This window comes from Xiphophorus maculatus, chromosome 1 (assembly GCF_002775205.1).
Source record: "Xiphophorus maculatus strain JP 163 A chromosome 1, X_maculatus-5.0-male, whole genome shotgun sequence".
NCBI classification, from domain to species: domain Eukaryota; kingdom Metazoa; phylum Chordata; class Actinopteri; order Cyprinodontiformes; family Poeciliidae; genus Xiphophorus; species Xiphophorus maculatus.
Window position 1 is genome coordinate 29,509,983 of NC_036443.1, and position 19,626 is coordinate 29,529,608.

The window sequence follows — 19,626 nt, forward strand, 5'->3', positions numbered from 1 at the left end:
AAGAAATTTCCCTCTGCTACTGATCATTGTAGGCCAAGGTTGTTTCTATATAACCGGTTCTACGGTTTTATTACCAAACCAGAGTTTGTCCAATCATTTATTAGGCATATAGTTGGTGAAAGTATGTTAAAGGTAGAGATGTAGAGGTCATGATGCTTTGCTGTTTGGGTTTTGGTCTTCCAATCATTTCTTTCGTGTTTATTTTTCTTCTGTTGCTGTTAATTAAGTTACTTTGGTTTAGTTTTGTCTTTTATTCTCTTAGTTTATAATCTCAGATCTGTACTGGTGCTCCATTCAATGTTTTTTGTTCATATTTTGAAAGTGTCAAATTGGAAAAAGTAAAATCCAATATAACTTCTTCAATTCCCCCCCCCCAAAAAATTCATGCACATTTAAAGTGGTTTTTGGTTTTTCCAAAGAAAAGAACAATAATAATAATGTGCTAAAGGAGACACGGTTCTGATGTAATGGACCATCCACTGGAGGGTCTGTGCCTTACCAGAGGCACAATGTCCAGACCTCCAGGTCAGAGGGTCAGACTCCATATTTCCTTCTAGTTTCTGTCCTTTACATCTCGTTTATTACAGCATCAACAACTGACGAAATTATACTAGATTGATTCACTAAAATCCAGTAAAGGGAAACATTTTTTAAATTTTTTGCAATATTATTAAAAGTTCTTTCAAAAGTGATGAGAGAATTGAAAGGAAACAGAGTTTATAGTTCAGCTCCCTCTGGGTTTATTCTGGGACTTATCTTTATTAAACCTTCCCCAGGCTCATCCCAAGTTCTCGTCTGCATCTCGGCCCGGCCCTCAAGGCCCAAACATCACCATGATCACTTTATTGCACCACAACAACAACAAAACGGCACGCTCCCCCATTTCACCTGCAGCAAAAACAATTTCTGCTGCCGCCACCGACGCAGGGATATATTTGATCTGCTGTCAGTGAGTAAACACTTTACGTTTGAAGGCAGAAGGCAACATTCATCATGGGCTCTTTAAACTGATATTTGCTGGTATAGATACATCTCAGACCAGCCTAGAAAGTTGTCAGCAAAGATGTGTAAATCTGAAATCATGCAGATTGTGCTACACAGAGTCATCAAGAGTCTTTCAGCAGCAAAACATAATGGATTTATGTAAGTAGTTACACACGCTGCCTAGTTCAAGAAATCAGAGATTTTCCAGCATCACTCAATATATAAATATATATATATATATATATTGTTTCTGGTTTCCATTTCACAGCAGGTGATTCTCAACCTCTCGTCACTTCTTTCTTTCTTTCTTTCCTTTTTTCTGTTCCGTTTATTGTATTTTTCCGTTTTTTGATTTTCCACCGGCCAGGATTATTTCTTTCCCTCTGATTTTTTGCTGCTCTCCACTTCATTTTCTTTTCACTTGGTTGATTGTGCTCCCTCCTACTCTACTCACCCGTGGATCAGACCTATCAGTTTCTTTTTCTGTCCCTCACACTTACACCTCTGTCCTGCTGCCTCTTTCACCCCTTCAGGTTAATGTGATTTTTAGCATTTGTGGTGACATTGTCTGTGTCTTATCACCCTCCTATTTTTTCCTTTTTTCACTTCCTGGTAGTCTTTCCTGAACATTCTTCCTTCACTATTCTTCTTTCTTTTCATTTTAGTTTTTTCTTTTTGCTCTTTTTTTTATAGTTTGAGCGATTTGTAGCTTCAACACATTTTGTTGATATCTTTCTGAACTCTTCTTCATATTAAGGCATTTTTCTATCTTTGACATGGAAGTTTCCTTTCTCACTCCTTTCTTTCACATTTAATCAGAGCACAGCAACATTCTGTTCAGCCTATTTACTCTTGCTTTCACGTCCACTTACCGTTTTACTTCTCATTTCCACCTTTTTAGCCTTTCTCCCTGCTGTGTCGGCCTAAACATTTTCTCCAGGCAACACTCTGTCCACCTGCACACCTGAGAATATGTTACTTCTGTACTTCTGATTGTGACAAATCAGGATTTGTCATTTAAAAAGTTTAAAAAATGAAGTGTTTTCAAAATCACAAGAGATAATGTTCACTGAAATACAAAGGGATTCGTTTCAGCAGCTGTTTTGTTGCCACGCGTTTAGTGCAGTTAGTTTTCAATAACTTGTTGGGCTTCTTATGGTTGATAGTAATATTGAAGTTGTACTAATAAAGTATCCAGGGCTACTTAGTCATGTGCTTCCATTAGAAAAGTAAAAAAAAATTAAAAATGTACTTAATCAGTAATCAATACATAATCAAATAAAAATCGGGGTTGCCCATTGTACTGTAGATCAAAAATTTTTGCGCAACAAAGACTAAACGATTTCAATTTGATTTGAAATGATTTTTTATGTTTAACTTATTATGGCTCACCTTTCATTGCCAAAATAAAAAAAAAATCAGTAACAAGGACGAATGAAAATATGAAACAAGCATGGCAGCTTCCAAAAAGCTCAGACAGCCTCAGAATCACAATCAAAACCTGATAAAAACAGCAAAATAAGAAAAATACTGAAAATCTGCTTTGACTAGACGGGGTGAAAATGAGTTTTGTTACTAAGAACCAGTTTTGTTTTTGGGACTTTTGGTGAAGCTGAAGGACAATGTGCTGCTGGGAAACAAAGTTAAAACGGAAGATGACAGAAATGATCCATTAGTTCTGGTGGAAGTGTTGTATGTGTCCTACAGCAATAATTCACTGTAAACAAGATTCTGAAAATGACTCACCCTGACTCTCTGGAACCTGCTAAACGCTTAGAAAGCTGCACAAAGTGCCTGTTTGCATGGCATCACACATATAAAGGTGTGCATTACCTTTAGATTGAAAAAGAAAATCCATTATTATTAAACCTATCACAGTATCAAGGTTATTATGAATCATAATTTTTTATATCTCAGATATTTCCACTTGCTGTCATTGCTACACAGCTCTGCAGCATGTTACATTTTCCAAACCTTTTTAATTCATTAAACAGACAAAAAAAGAGAGAAGATTGGAAAGGAAAATGAAAGAAAAGAAAGGAAAAGAGGAGAAGAGAAGAAAGGAAGAGAAACACTGTGACAGTAATAATGTCATTCAGAGAAAAGTTAATTATAATTATTAATAGCTATGAAGGTTTTCACAGGCTTGATGGTCATTTGGGATTTTTGCCTGAAATAGAACCTAGTTACTATTCTGGGCTTGTAATCATCAACAGAGGATCTGGCCACACTGACAACCATTTCAGTCAGTTTTATATCACACCTGTCAGGTTTTGGGTTTAAAAATAAGGGAAGTTTTCCCACCAACCCAACCGAGGTCCAGTATCTCTTACTCTTTAAGACAGGTTAACAAGAAATCTAAAACAACCTGTCAACCATTCACAAGACATAATTAACTGCTCAGAATCTGATAGGCTGACTGAAATGCTCTGGACATTCCTTAGTGTGTGATTCCTATAACAGGGTCCATCATGACTAAAGAAAATACCCGTAGCTAAACTAGATGTTCGGTTAGGAGGAAGGATTTTGCAAAGTCACAGATTCTGATGGATCAGGGCTTCTTACAAATGGTGGTATAAACCTAATTTAACTGTCTTGTATTGAAATTGGATTGAAATTAAATGTATATATTTATGTAACAGCGAACAGCTAAAATCTGCAAATGCTTACGACGCCCCTAAAACACTTAGACCTATTTTAGTAATTCGAACACCAAAATATATCTTAATATGCATTAATAGACACAGAAGAAACTGTCTTATCACTACCATAGAAGCTAGCATCTACAGTCTACCTTATCAATGCTCTTGGGTGTTCAGCCAATTGGCGCCAAAGAAGTGAAGGGCGCACCAGGATTGGCTGATTTGCAAACACTAGTCAGTGGTGCGTCAAGATATTTCAGCTTTCCAAGCTGCAGTTTCATGTGAATGTTTTAGAAAAACAGCCACAAATTTTCCATGAATAATTTGGAGTTATGTCCCACAGATCTTAACTTCGGTATCCACGAGCTCCTGCTTATACGCCACTTCATCCAACACACCTGAATCCAGTAAAAAGCAGATCACCAGCCCTCTGCAGAACCTGATGACATTCAGAGGTAATTCAGACATTCATTTCAGGTGAACTGAGCAGCAATTCTTCTAAATGTTGCAGGAAAATAGCTTCCTACTTTACTTGATTTGACTACATTTTTCTGCACACTTTTTTTTTTCTTCCAAAGTGTCTTGAAATGGCGCTTCTGGTCAAATGTTACTATATGAACTAACCAAACTGTCTTCAACATGCTTTGATGGTGACAGCTGCCAAGCATTAGATGACTGTTTGGTTCTCTGGATGTTTCCAGTGACATCAGTGATCGCTACTTCACAACCCCAACATTAAAGCCGACAAACCCATTCCCTTGTCGACTATTATGGCACTTTCTCTGCCTCATTTGGCAACAAGGAGGCAATCTCCCTTTGGCGAATCAGTCGTTTCAAAAATGGCTTCAAACAATTTCCAAAAAGGTGGGCTGTGATTCTGAAACTGTGGGAGAATCCTGCCTCAGGCTCACGGTGATCATGCAGACAAAAACGAAAAAGAACAAAAGAATTCAAAGGATGGCCAAGAGAAGGTAACAGTGATTACCTGCCAGGATCCAAAGCACAGAATACAAGAACTGACACCTTGCTTTTGGAATTATAGTAAATTTGGAAGGAGATTAGCAGAGACTAGCTTGTCTTCAAATTACAGCCAGAATGGCAGTAAAAGAAAAAAGACAACAAACCACATCAGGAAGCTACTAAAGTGTTTAAAAGAAAAGTGGATGATTCCCACAAGCAGAAAATGACTTAATTGTTCAATGATTTTACTTTTTTTTTCAACGCTTAGCCGTCAGAGCCGAAACAAAAGTAGAGATTTATCAAACACCTGCAGCTGCCAAACACCTTTACACCCAGCAGGAGGTAAAGTTATGTTTGACCACAACAAGGACGCTTCGTTATGACCGGCACAATCACCGGCTGACACACAAGGTGCTTCACAGATTGCACATAACCAAAAACACTTTGTCTGACACTCCAGAGAAAATGTTTTCAGAGAAATGACGCCCAGCAAAGTGAGAGAAAAACATTTTCCAAAGCAGAATTAAAAAGGTGACATTTGTAAAGGCGGTGTAATCTTCCTTTTCTACATTTCTTAGAATTATACTCAGATAAAAAGCAGAAACCTGGAAGGACAATTTAGTTTTAAACGCAATTTCCAGAGGCTGTTTTTTTTTTATGTAAATGCCAAATGCCTAAAAGCTTCAAAGTTTTGCTGATGGCATGGTGCTTAAAATGAAATTAACATTTTGTTTTTTTATTGGTTGTTGAGAAAACCAGTAACTTCTCATAACTAAGATATTACTGGTGAAGGTGTTTCCTTTGCTCGGTAGAGTTTCCATGCTTGGGCCTTGATTCCATGGTGAAACTGGAAGAACGAACGCATGCTGGGGCTCCAGCACTAAAGCCAGAGGTCACACATTTGGCTCAGTAAGTCCTAACACTGCGGCCCACTTCAACAGGCCGTCTTCAGAGCGCAGCTTTGCAGAAATATGCCGTTAGCAGCATGTCAGGGATGTTTCTGCTGCTATCATGGCCGCTGACCGAAACTGCTTCAGATTCCTGCATGAACATGAAGCTTCTCCCATTCAAACCTTCATCACTCTTCCTCTGGAGAGTTTCCAACGTTTTTTCAACATTTGTTCTTTTCCTCTATGATATATTACTGTGTGATGTAAAAGTATTCAAATGCTTTGGCCCTTTTCCTGTTTGTCACCTTAGAACCATGAAGAAATGTGTGGTTCTCCAGAAGAGCTTCAAATAAAATCTGAAAGTGTGATTCAGGTCCCTCAGTAAAAGCAACATTTTCTGCAATCACAGCTGCAATCAGTTACAAGCTTTGCACATCCAGAGACTTCTGCAAAAAATGCTCCAGCTCTGTCAGATTGGATGAAGATTATCTGGGAATATCAATTTTCAAGTTTTGCCACAGATTCTCAGGAGGATTTATTGCAACACACAACATTCTTCTATTTATTTACCTATTTTTTTCAGCTCTAGTGGTTTTTATTTGACAATGAACTGAAAGGAAAGCAGGTTGTGAGAGAGGAGGAAGACAAGTCGACGGGCCGGGACTCGAACCCATAATGGCTGCATTGAGGTCTGAGGACCACAGAAGAAACGACTGGTTGAAACTTGACATAGTTCCAGTTAGTTTTAGTTTTTCCCCATTAATTGTCCTTTTTCTCAATTTCAGGTTTTTGTTATTTCGTTTATTTTAGTTCACTATAGTAACCTTGCTAAGCACCTTTGTTCCACGTGGAAATTGCTTCCCTGAAGGTTACGAACAGAATCGCTGACGAAGGGGAAAACTTTGGCGGAGTCAAAATCTCACCTGAAAGAAGTCGGACTTTCTGCAGGCAACGCAGAACAAACTGAGGTGTCAGTCGTAACGGCCGATACGAAGGGGTCTGGCACTGCTTACTGTCAAAGTATCACACACAGGACTCTCATAGTGACACATTTGAATGTCTTTTCCAAGTCAACATAACTTGAAAAAGTTCTGCATGGGACTTCACCTGCAGGCCCCTGCTCTCCAGACAGGATGATTTGGAGTGATATTCCCCTGCAGCTGGATCACACCGATATGACATACATTTCAAAATGTTTAAAATACAATTGAGAATGGTTTACTTTATTGAAGATCAGTCTTTCAGCATCTTTCCAGACAGCAGGACTGACTCAAATGTGCTACTCAGCAAACCCCACACTTCCACTCATGTTCTGCAGATTTCCTGGCTGGATTAGTCAGATCATCTTCTAGTGACAGCAGGGTGGCTGTTGATTACAGCCTCTTTACTGTCACAGCGTCCTTGGGCAAAGCTTTTGACCCCAATTACACAGAGCGTCCTGCAGTGCCTTTCCCTCCGGCTGTGCCTTTCCCTCCGGCTGTTTGGACCGCCTCTTTGTTTGTTTACCAACGACGGGAGGAGGAGGAGAATGAGGCGGCATTATGCTTTAAGATCGACCTGCTGTATCAGACACAGTAGCAGCCAGAGAACCAATCCATAGAAATTTTATAAAAATTAAATGGCAAAAATATGAAAAACAGCATCGAGGAAGAAATTAAAATAAGCTATGTTTAAATGGAAGCCAAAGGCAAAATTTGATTCAAATGCCTGATTATTTAGCAGGAATTCAAATTAGTCATAGAGAAATCTAAAAAAAGCATTACACAATGAAATGGACAAAATGAGACATTCGACAATAAGCACATTATAAGGAAGTAATAAAAAGATGAGATTAAGTCTGTGAGAGGGGATGTAGAAATGACAGCAAGAAGATAAAGCTGAATATAAAGAAAGAAAAAGCAGAATGAAGGCGAAGGGAGCAGACAGCTGAGCAGAAAACAGAACAAGCAGAGAAGACGGAGCAAATGAGATAAAGAAAGCCGATGCTGGAGGGGAAACTGAGTTCTTATTGCAGATCCAGCTCCGCTGTAGAGTAGACTAATAAAAGTGATGATGGGATTATGCTGCAGCTCCGGGCTGAAGCTGGATCAATATCTAACTACTGGACCTCTCCTTTCCCAGCCAGCGCCAACATCTTTCTTAATTTAACAGCAAAAATAGTCCGAGCTTTGTTTTCCCATGACTTTCCAAACGTTACAAGTATTGACTTTATCTCACTTAAAAAACAATGAAAACATTTCCACATTCAAAGAAAGAGAAGGATACCTGAGAATTAATTTAAAAAATTATCCAGGCTGGAGAAAAACGGGCTTTTAGACCTGGATGAGGAAAAAGGTAATTGAGAGATGTGGGAACCAGAAGAGGAGATGAGAGCGGCTCTCAGGACATAATCAGTGTGTGTGAGGGCCCCTTAGCACTGCTGGAGCTACACACAGCCTGCAGCAACACTTTCACTTAATGATGCCTTCTGAAAAAATTATCAGTTCCATAAAATGTTGACAATAAAAAAAAAGATAAAGCAAGAGGATGTTAAGCTAAAGACAGCTAGCATGTTCTGCTAGCTGCCTAGACTCTGCTAGCATGTTCTGCTAGCTGCAGCTAGCATGCCCTGCTAGCTGCCTTTGGGAACTTTGAGTTTGGAGGTAAAAACACAGAGTCAGTTTCAAAGTTTTCTGTGCTAAGGACAACAGAGTAAAGTTTACAAAAGCTTTTTTACCCAATTCTGGCCGACAAAAAGAAGCAGCAAGTCGTCTGAGTAAAAAGCATTAGAGTCAACATTTCTCAGTACAACTGCAGTTCAGACATAGACCAGCAGGAGTCCATATTTGGGTCATTAATGAGAACATGTAAAACAATGGCCATGGAGGAGGAAATCTTACTGTTTTTCAGTCAGGAGAAAAGTTCAGGTATGTTTGCTTGTGCTTGAGAGGAGCTGCATTGCAACAGATTGAAAGAAGAAACATCTGAGTCTAACACCCAACGTGCGCCCGCATCTTTCAAGCTGAGATTTGATCTTCACATGAACACAGGATCCAACAAGACAGTTCCTCTACTGACCACTGGACTTGCAGGATCGAGAAAATGTACCGGAAATCCCGCCAGCATGAACTCAAAGCTGCTCCAACAAGATCCCCGTTTAATTATCTCCTGTATTTATGGACGTTAGTTTGTATTTTCCCCGTTTTTTTTCAGCTGCATCACAGCTGCATTGTCTCCTCGTTGCTCACGGTGTGAACAAACTTTAACGTAAATATGCCTAACTAAAGCACTGAAAACGTGAATAATGGAACGCTGTCACTTTAAGAGTTGTCAAGCTGTGAACACATGTCACGTGTCCATGAAAGTTTGTAAGATGGCGTAAGAAGAACAATGAAATTGGATAATTTTTTCTGTGCCAGCTAGTCGATTTATGCCGCCGTATTCCAGGCGCAGCAGCAGCAGCTTTGTTTAAAGCTCTGCAGCTGATTAACGGCCCTGTTTACACGTCTACTGTTGACATATCTCAGTCCTCATCTTTGTCTTTGGATTAATCTCACATATTGCCCATTTAAGGTCATTTGAAAGGCTTCGGCGGCCCGTTGCCATGGAAACTGAGCAGAATTCTTTGAACGCTCGGGCCTCTTTAGGAGGAACGCCGCCATCTGCGAGCTGAAAGAGCAAGTTTGTGATGATTCCTAAGCCTGCCAGCACAATCAGATCACAAACGCATAAATACTCATCACTGCACTCACACAGCCCTATAAGGCAAACACACAGCTCTCAAACACACACACACACTCCCTGCTTATTAAGTGTGAAGACGAATCGGTTCCACTGCTAGACTTTGCCATTAATATTTATGACCTCTACCAAAATATTTCAGTGCTTGAGTGGGGCGATGCATTGCAACAGACAGAGCAGGAGGTGGAGAGAACAACCCAGGTGCGTCTACGCATTGGAAGTTGTTCAGAGCAGCTGAAAGAAGAGAAGAGAAAAGAGTCCATGTGGGAGCAAAGGTTCAGATTTCAATGGAGACTGAAATGAACCGACGCAGACATAGAGAAAGGTCATGGCAATGGATCAAACATGGCTGCCGTTTGATACTTCAGCATTCCAGTTTTAGTTTCTGATTTTCTGATGCTCTGATGTAAAAGTTGACACTTCTTTTGTATATTAACGTCTCTTGAGTGTTTGAGCACAGCTGCCGGTAACAAAGGCGTAATTCTGGGGTTTTATTTAGACGTGAAAAGACGTCCAGAGAAGCCGGAGTGGCTGCAGAGAGCAGTCAGCTGAGAGGTAATCAAATGAACGCTTAATGTGCTGGATTCTCTCACACACCACATCACTGATGGCCTTTCAGACTCATTTTACTGTTTAAGCCTTAAGTAATGGCCCAGAGTAAATGAAAGTCACATTCGCCTTGTCTCTGCGCTGTTGATCCCTCACTAGATCTCCTGATTCATTTCAGTCTGCGTGAAGCCTTCGGGCGTTAAGCGGGGACTTTATTCCATTCCTCGTCCCTCACACGGCTTGATTGGTGTTAATGAAAGATGGAGGAACGTTCAGGGAGAGCTGTTCGATTAATGTCCAGGAATTACTTCCCTGCCTGTCATCTAGCAGAAAAGTCGCGTGTTTTCAACTCATCCCCGATGATGAATTGCTTCATTTACCAAAATTTGGTTTAGGCACAGCTCGCAGAAGTTCATTATACTTAAAATGATTTTCTTTGAGGAAAAACAAGAATAACAATAAAAAATTTTTTTAAAAAGAAACACTAGTTGCTTCAGCTCTTTCTCCATTGGTGACCCATAGTGGATTTTTTTCAACTGACAGGAGAGCCAGAAACTAAAAAAGCAACTTTTGCTTTTATCCAAATAGTGAAAAGTAAATAGTTTGTGCTGGTAGCATTAACCTTTGGTTACTCATCATGTTTTAATGCACATTTTAAAGTATTGCATTAGAACAGGTTGATGGAAACTGCTCATTTAAAGTAACTTCCTCAATTTTTACGTTTGGTGGTTTTTGGCTCGTCCACAAATATCAACATCCCAAGTTTTATGTTTTTCTTTATTTTAAAAGCTAAAATGGAAATGAAGTACTGGTCCTTTAGAAATTAGAACAAAATTTTTATAATGGATATATATTGAAATATATATGTTTAATGACTCTGTCCCATATTTCCACATTTACATAAGACTTTTCAGGGAATGTTCTTCAACATCACATCTCTGAAAGAAAAAAACGCCTCATTCAGACTTTATTAAGATTTCAGACCCATGAAAAACACTATTAGCTTCTTGACATAATGAAATCCAACCATCAGTGATTAGAGCATAAATTAGGTCACTGCTTTTCCATCTGAGATGAAACAAGCTGAAAGATGCAAATTAAAGCCTCTGATCATTCACAGCGTGGTAATAGAGAGGCACAGAAGAGCTTCACACGCACAATGCTTCTGATCAGCAGGCTAACGTCTTTAGAAAAGATTCGGCATGAATTCAAACCAAATTCAATCTGAACACTGAACTTCTGGTGATGTGTTTAAAAATCGGCTGCTGGCTGGATCTTTAGCCTGCGCTGGATGACGGGAGCTGAAATTACCCTGAGAGAGAAACTTTATTTCATATTTAAACATTTGCTTGTATGTGGAAAGGCATGAAATGTCTGAATTAAAATTTGGATTCCCACCCAAACAGACGAGCTCAACATCGTCTGACTGCCTGCAGCCTGGAGGAAGTCACAGCAGCCTGCCAGTTTGACAGAGATGTGGGTCTTCTCTATCGCTTTCCAAAGACTTTCATTCAGCAAAACAAACCAGCGCCAGCCAACAATCAAAAACGAAATAAGGACTTACTTCATATTCAGACTTCTGATCAGTTGGGCTCATCTGCCTGAGTGTTTGGAACCAAAAACTTAGTGGAAACGATTATGGTTAAAAAATTGATTGACTGTCTTTACCAAATTTTTGCATCATGTAGTTTTTTTTTATTTTGATGAGAAACACTAACTATGCATTTGTGTTAAATTTAGCTTTTCATACCTCCTTCATCCATTCATTTTCTTCCGCTTTATCCGGGGTCGGATTACGGGGGTAGCAGCTTCAGAAGGGAGGCCCAGACTTCCCTCCCCAGCCTCTTCTTCCAGCTCCTCCGGAGGAATCCCGAGGCGTTCCCAGGCCAGCCGAGAGACATCGTCCCTCCAGCGTGTCCTGGGTCTTCCTCGGGGCCTCCTCCCGGTGGGACATGAAGACCTCACCAGAGAGGCGTCCAGGAGGCATCCTGGCCAGATGCCCGAGCCTCAACTGGCTCCTCTTGATGTGAAGGAGCAGCGGCTCTACTCTGAGTCCCTCCCGGATGACTGAGCTTCTCTCTAAGGGAGAGCCCAGCCACCCTACGGAGAAAACCCATTTCGGCCGCTTGTATCCTCGATCTCGTTCTTTCGGTCATGACCCAAAGCTCATGACCATAGATGAGGGCGGGAACGTAAATCGACCAGTAAATCGAGAGCTTTGCTTTTTTGGCTCAGCTCTCTCTTCACCACGACGGACCAGTACTGCTTGACGGCAGACGCTGCGCCCGTCCGTCTGTCAATCTCCCGCTCCCCTCTTCCCTCATTCGTGAACAAGATCCCGAGATACTTGAACTCCTCCACTTGGGGCAGGACACCCCCCCTGACCCGGAGAAGGCACTCTACCCTTTTCCGGCTCAAGACCATGATGGCCTCGGATTTGGAGGCACTGATCCCCATCCCAGCTGCTTCACACTCGGCTGCGAACCGCTCCAGCGAGAGCTGCAGATCACGATCTGATGAAGCCAAAAGGACCACATCATCTGCAAAAAGCAGAGATGAGATCCTAAGGCCACCAAACTGGATCCCCTCAACACCTTGGCTGCGTTTAGAAATTCTGTCCATGAAAGTGATGAACAGAATCGGTGACAAAGGGCAGCCCTGGTGGAGTCCAACTCTCACCGGAAACGAGCCCGACTTACTGCCGGCAATGCGGACCAGACTCTGACACCGGTCATACAGGGACCTGACAGCCCGTATCAGCTGCTGCAGTATGCGTCAGCATCTGGATAAAAGTGTGAAGGGTTGCAGCAGCAAGCAAAACACAGCTGAAAAAAATACAATAAAAGCAAAAAGTTTGAGTTGCTGCTTTACAAAATATGGAGAGCAGCAAAATGAATAAAAGAAGCATCCAGAAGTGGCCTGTATTTTCTGAACCAAACGCTAAGACGGTTTTAATGGTGAACTTATGGTGAACCTGCTCAGAGCTGCAAAAGTGACAACACAAGATCACTCAGCTGACACATCCTCAAGCACTCTGCGAAATGAACTTGTTCCACAACCACCTTCTCCAGCAGCACATACATAAAACATTGGACAGATCTGTGCAACGCTTTGCATCTTGATCAGGCATAATAAATTCAAACCAGCTCACTCAGAAGAGCAGCGCATGTGAAACGGAGCAGTATGGAGTGAAACCTGACGAAGGCAGACTGATTCTGAAGGAACGTTTGGACACGCAGTCTGACAGCTGGTCACTACGACCCGACACACCCGACCAAGACCTCACCAAAACAAAACAGGCAAATCAGCCAGACCCAGATGGTCTCACGGAGAGGCAAAGAATCTGCCTCCAAACCAAACCAAGACAAGCTTTGTGACATTTCTGGTGTCCATGTTGCTAATGTCTGTTAATGCAGACTCAACATATCAAGTTTCACACTGAAAGCTCTTTGCAGTAATGTAGTGGTTGGAGTTAAGATGCCTAATTTAGCCAGTTTGTATCCTAAATACACAAATTCAAATCTGTTTTAGGTACAATTTTGAAATGATGAATATCTTCTGAATTTAGAATCAGTTTGGCAGCAAAACATGAATGTTTATTTGAATTCTAAATATATCCAGGCAGTAAGGTGTAACACAACAGTCACAGCTCAGCTTGTAAAAAAAAACTGCAGGTTTGTGTGACTGTATGAAAGTTTTATGAAGATCTAAAAATAGAATTTAGTGATTTTGTGAGTGATTGCTTCTGACTGCACATTGAGAAATCCACAAAGAAAAGTCCTTTCCTGAATGCTGCTGATTGAGATCCTGATGTTGTGTTCTCCTCTGCAGGACTGAAACTGATGGTGGAGGAGCAGAAACCATCACAGTGGTGATTACTAACTGCAGCAACATAACAATAAAATTTCCCAAATTTGATACAATCCACCAACGTTTGGATGGTTGTGAAAACCGTGGAATAGTTTTAATTTGGCTCAAAAGAGTTGTTGGTGTAATGATCTGCCATTTTGTTTCCATCTCACCGTTCACTCACGCTCTCCAAGTAAATCAAGCTTATCCAGTCCACCTGCCAATCACCGCCACTTCCTGCTTTTAAAACTCTTTCCAGCTACTGACGTCCACAGTATGAGTCCACACATCCAGCATTCCTTACAATGCTACTGTTTGTTTTTACCTTTTAGATTTTCTCCCCTTCTAGATTCCATGTGTGCATCGACTTGCAGGCTTGAGAGTCTGCATGGACCCGTCCTTTATGGACTGATTTCAGACAGCGACGCTCACCTGACACTGGACCAACCTCTGTCAACCTGTGGTTGACTTGTCGCTTTGTGGGACCTTTGGGAGTTGAGTGTAATTCAACTGTCCTGAATTACTCTCTGGCACAGTGACACCAAACAGCAGAAGAGGGTTGCTTAAAGATGGAGGACTCTCCATCACACCCTGGATTAGAATTTCCCTGAGTTAGTGATCCTCTGTTGGCATCTTCACTAACACTAAGCTCTCCCTTGCAATGCAGAAGAACAACCGAATAAAATCTTTCCATTTATTCCCTGTCTGGTAGTCACTTCAGGTCCTCTTGTTCAGCCATTAAAGTTATTCTGATCACACTAACATGAAACCTCTGTTTTGCTGCATTACAGCAGTAACCAAAGTTCTTTCGATATAAGAAAGTAATTTATGTAATTTCTTAAAGTGTGAAATATAAAAATGGGGAAAATTGCATGGATGTTCCCAGATTCATTCCATTGCAAAGAAAACTATGACGAGTATGAAATAAGAATGAGAAAACAAGAAACAAGACTCTTGTGTTTTATGCATGTTCAGGAAATGCTGGTGAACCAACCTTGCACAATTTCCCATCCTAAAGTTTGATTGATCTTAGCTTTATCCATTTGTTAAACCTTCAGTGTTCGCACACAGTTCATCCTCGATTAGAAGAAGAGCAACATTTACACCATGCATCTCTTTATTTTGATCAGATTTTAAACCTTGATCAACCAACCGACCGGAGGCTTAAAAAACTTTATGCAACAAACCTCTGATGACCAGGAAGCCTGATTATGGATTCTGGTGTTTATCGTGTACTTACTGTTGTCCTCCCCCACCACCTCCACATTTCCCATCACCATTACTGGGACACCAACGGCAGAGGCCAACACCCACACGCAGACATTCACCACCTAGAGACAGAACAACACAGAACACAGTGAATTCTGGGTTCAGAGTTTCTTCAAAGTTAAAGATAACATCTGAAACTCATGAAATGTTTTTAGTATGAGTTCTGAGTGCATTAGATTTCCTGGGTTCATTCACATCCTGACATTTTGTTCAGTAGGACTTCAGCAAGCCAAGTCAGTTTCTTCATAAGCACATCCTCATTCATCGAACTCAGTCAACTCTTAACATCTGACCTGATGTATGTTGTCTCTTCACAGATGTGGAATGAGGTGTGAAGTGTTTGAAAGGGTAAACATCTGGCTCTGGGGTCCATCGGTCTTACCTTGGCCTTGTGGGGTGTCCTCATGTCCAGCGCCTTGACGGGGTGGCAGACGGCCACATACCTGTCCATACTCATCACCGTCAGAGTGAAGGTGCTGATGAACATGTTGTAGTAGTCGAAAGACACCACAGTCTTACAGAGAGCGTTTCCAAAAGGCCAAAAGCCCAGGAAAACATCGGTGCCCTGGAGACAAATAACATAGCACATAAAATTCAGTTTTTGAATTTAAAAAGCACCAAGAAAGATAAATTAATCTTTTAAATTTTATTTGAAAATTTGTAATGAATCACAGGTCGTCACTGCTTTGCACGCTTTTGGTAAAATTAGAAGAAGTTTGACAAATCGTTCAGAAGTAAGTTAGAAAAAGTGGACAACTCTGAGGCGCTTTATGAACATTGTATGTAGAAAATGTAAAAATAAGTTAGCAGTGCTGTCAAAACTTTTTGCCATTAGGTCCAAAATTATCAAGTTACATTTTTTTAAATTAAAACTGAAAAGATTTATTTCTCAAGATATTTGTTGTTGTTTTATCTCTTAGACAATATTTTAATATAGCAGAGTAATCAAATTATTGTAGAAAAAGAATCAGTAAATTATTGTTAATCCAAAATATAAACAGGGTATTAATGTGTTAAATGTTTTTGGGTTTATTCTTATCTTTTTTGGCAACAAAGCTTTGACGATGGTTGCTGGGTTAATCAATAAAATCAGAAACATTGCTAGTAAATAAAAAAATTGTCTTAAATGAATAAATGTTTAAGAAGACTGTATTTGTCTGTGAAAATCTCAAATGAATCTATTCTTGAAACGTGAACCTCTGCAAACTGAATCATGCGGAGGGACGCAAAGGGCCCCCAGGCCACACTTTGGACATCCCTGTTGTGGAGTAATTCAAAAATATATTTGCAAATGCATCATATTTAAAAATAAAGAGAACTCAAAGAGAGCAGACTTATTAAAATCTGGATGGTTTTGAAGTTTGACTATAAAAGCAACAGTGTGGTATGGAAGTTCAAAACGATGCCAAACCACAAGCTGCACATTTAACAGCAGCATGCTTTAAAGCCAAACAGCCTGAATGGACAGACTGGTTAAATACCAGTAAGGCAACAGGAGTTCTAAATATTTTTCTAAGCTGAAATTAGTCAACAGAAACATTTATTTCAGTTGGTGCTAAAATAAAATGAAGTATTTTATCAGAGGAACGCTGACCTCATGGTGCATAAAGTGGCTGAAATTTAATGGGCCGTTATTCAGTCAGACTGAATAAACCTTTCTGACAGCTGAAGCAGCAAATTATGTAAACGGGACGAGTTTTATTTAGAATTCGGCCAAATTAACATGGAGTTTATGTCAACAGAGAAGCGGAGAGAATCAAACAGATGTAGATAAGGTGGAAAAGGCCAGGATGCTAATGCTACATGCTGCATTATGCTAAATCATGGTTTTGATTTTATTCATGACCAAAAAATCTCACATTTTCAAAATATATTTTGCAATTTAGAATATTACAGGAAGTTTCCAATTAAGATGAAATTAATTCAGTTTTGAACTTTTTAAGCTGAACTGAGAACTAGTTCTTGTTAGGGATGAACTTGCAAAACAAGTTCATTCCTTGGGTGGTTTTAAACATTGAAATATTACTGAATTTTAAAGTTTGCAAATTCACATGTACATGCTAAGTTTACAATAAACTTTGGTCCAGGGATGATAATTAATCTTATTTATCATTTGATTTACCTGAAACGGCAGAGTGGCCAGGGCCAGGGAGTCGGCCAGGGCCAGGTTAAAGATGTAGATGTTAGTGGCTGTTTTCATCTTTGTGTATCTGAGGAAAGACGACACACACAAACACACAAGAAACACACATAAAAAACCAACAGACTGTCAGGTTAGATCAACATATGTCTCACTCATCTGGAAAACCTAACGTCATGTTCCGACGTCACAAACGTGAATGTGTGGAGTTGGTTCAACATAACCGGGACTTTTAATGGAGCCATGTGTGTTTGTCAGATTATCCTGACTCTGAGCCTTTTCTTTTGGATCAACATGACCCGCATTTATGTTTCCACAAAGATTAAAAAAAAAACCCACTAAAGCTCAGTTGCATCTTAGTCACCATAACAACCACTAGCAGCCATCCACAAGCCAACCACCTGCGATTTGATGATTCACACCAGGTTGAAATCGCTCATTTTTAATGTCACCAATGTAAATGTGAGGAATTAGCTTTTACAGGACAGTCTGCTGTGAAACAAAGGATAAATGTGTGACTCGCTGTTGGCTGTGATGGATAAACTGTCTTGCTGCTGGTCTGTTGCTCTTCCAACATTTCTGTGACCTTGTTTGGTAGTTTCATGAACACTTTAGTCTAAAATCTGAAAATAAATCCTCTTTCAGCAGGAAAACAATCAACTTTCCTCCATCACCATTTCAGTCCCCATGTGGGTGGAGCTTAAGAGAGCAGAGCAAAGCAGAAGAAAGCAGGACTTTGGACAAACTAGACAAATTGTGCAAAGGTGAATATTATCTAATATTATCTAAAGCTCCCTCTTTCTCATAACCTTATCAGAAGTTGAAGGAATAGGACAGTCCAGTTTTGTCACTCTTCTGTACAATTTGTCTAATGTGTGTCAATGTACCAACTGATGAGGCGCACTGCGGCGCTGCCAATGTGCGTTCCTCTGAGAGAGTCCTGCTGGGAAAAGGAGATGAAAGAAAAACGTTTCCTGCAACTAAAGACTAGATTTTCCAGAAAATGTTCATGCATCTTCAGTAACTGAAGAATATTTGTAAATGTGGCTGAACGCCTGGTTGTGTGGGTCATCATGGTCCCCAAAAGCTTCCTTCACGTTTTGGAGCCACGACGCAGCACAACAAAAACTGTATTTAATGTCAGCACCTCCCAGTCAGGAAACATCCCAGCGGTTAAATGGGCTCTACTAACGCCTCCCAAAGTCTCGGAAATTACCTTTGTGGTTACAATTTTCCACCAATAATGTGTCTCTCGGAGACGGTGCCCGAATGACTCACCAGTACAAAGATATTGACGTGAAGAAACATTAAATCTATTATGCAATAACTGCCTTCAGCAGAAATCTGCTGAGATCCAACATCTGCTCTAAAAAAGCCTGACAAAAAAAACACATCAACCGTCTTCAGTTCTGTTCAGTTTGGCCTCCAGCTGTTCTTCACACCCGTTTCCCTCTTTCTTTTTTTAGGCTTTTCTCTTATTTTACCTCTCACACTGACTTTGGCTCAGGATCTATTCTTGGTTTTCTATGTCTACCCAAAGACAGGCTTTCCTTATTACTTTTGAATTTCTTCTCTTTGTGACACAGATAGAGATCTGTTAAAGCAAAGTGTTCTCATCATCAACCTTTTCTATTTCTTTATATTCACCTTTGACTCTGTTTGTCCTTTTTAATATTTTTTCTGTCTTACGTCCATCCCTCCTTTATTTCCTCATTCCCTCTTTTTGCCATCCAGTTTGAATTCCTCACTTTCCTTCTTCTTGAAATCCTTTCTCCTCTTTTTGTAGTATTAATATTCATTAATCCATGTAAGCTCATACCCTTCTTTTCATTTTCTCCACTCTCTTCCTATAATCCCTTTTCAGCGTTTTTTCATCCCTCTCCATGCTTCCAGCTCTTTTTCTTGTTTTCTCTGCAGCTGCACATTTCTCCCTGCTTCTTTCTGCGGGTTGAGGACTTGCAGGCGTACTCTGTGTCTCCTTAAGAGAATTTCTCAGACACCCTCCCTTTTTTAAACATAAGGGACCGAGTTTACTCAACCAAAACTTCCATATCTGTTCTTTCTCCCCATCATCCTGACTTCCTTGTCTACTTACAGTTTTTCTTGTTTTTTGGTTCAGAAATCGTTTGTTTTTCTCTCTTCAGGTACTGGGCCCATATTTTCTGTATTCTTTATGTATTGTTTGCTTAAATTTTTGTTTTTGAATTGACAAACATGCAGACATTCATTGCTCAGTATGAAAGAAGATTCATCACCATTACTGTTTTAATACCTCCAGTCAATATCTTGTTGTTGCATCACATCACATTACTAATGGAACAGACTGAAAAATTAAAAAATAATATTTTTTTTTATTAAATAAAAAATTATTTAACAAATAAAAGCAGGTAGTATTTTAACAGCTTTCGCCAGAACGGTTTGTAGTTTGCTGGTTCTGTTCCCTGATCCTCCTAAAACCTTCTCAGTTCCCCTCACTATCCTCTGCAGGTCTTCTGTATCTGTGTTTCCATTTCAAATGAAATGGAAACAGGAGCTGCATATTTTCGGTAAACGGAGGCAAAAAATCTAAACTATGGAAGCAGACACTTCAGAAGCAGTGAGGTGAAGGTTTAAGCATGTCATT

The 19,626-nt window shown here is 40.2% G+C and overlaps 1 protein-coding gene across 2 annotated transcripts in view; it reads right to left on the bottom strand.

Annotated features, from left to right (window-relative positions):
* LOC102238126 (delta-type opioid receptor-like) overlaps window positions 1-19,626 on the bottom strand; it is an 80,370-nt gene that overhangs the window by 12,502 nt on the left and 48,242 nt on the right. For both annotated transcript variants that reach the window (XM_023338988.1, XM_023338982.1), the window contains 3 exons: window positions 16,986-17,073; window positions 15,246-15,428; window positions 14,835-14,925 (listed from right to left, as the gene is read on the bottom strand). In XM_023338988.1, coding sequence (XP_023194756.1) covers window positions 14,835-14,925; window positions 15,246-15,428; window positions 16,986-17,073 — 362 coding nt within the window. The remainder of the gene's footprint in view (window positions 1-14,834; window positions 14,926-15,245; window positions 15,429-16,985; window positions 17,074-19,626) is intronic.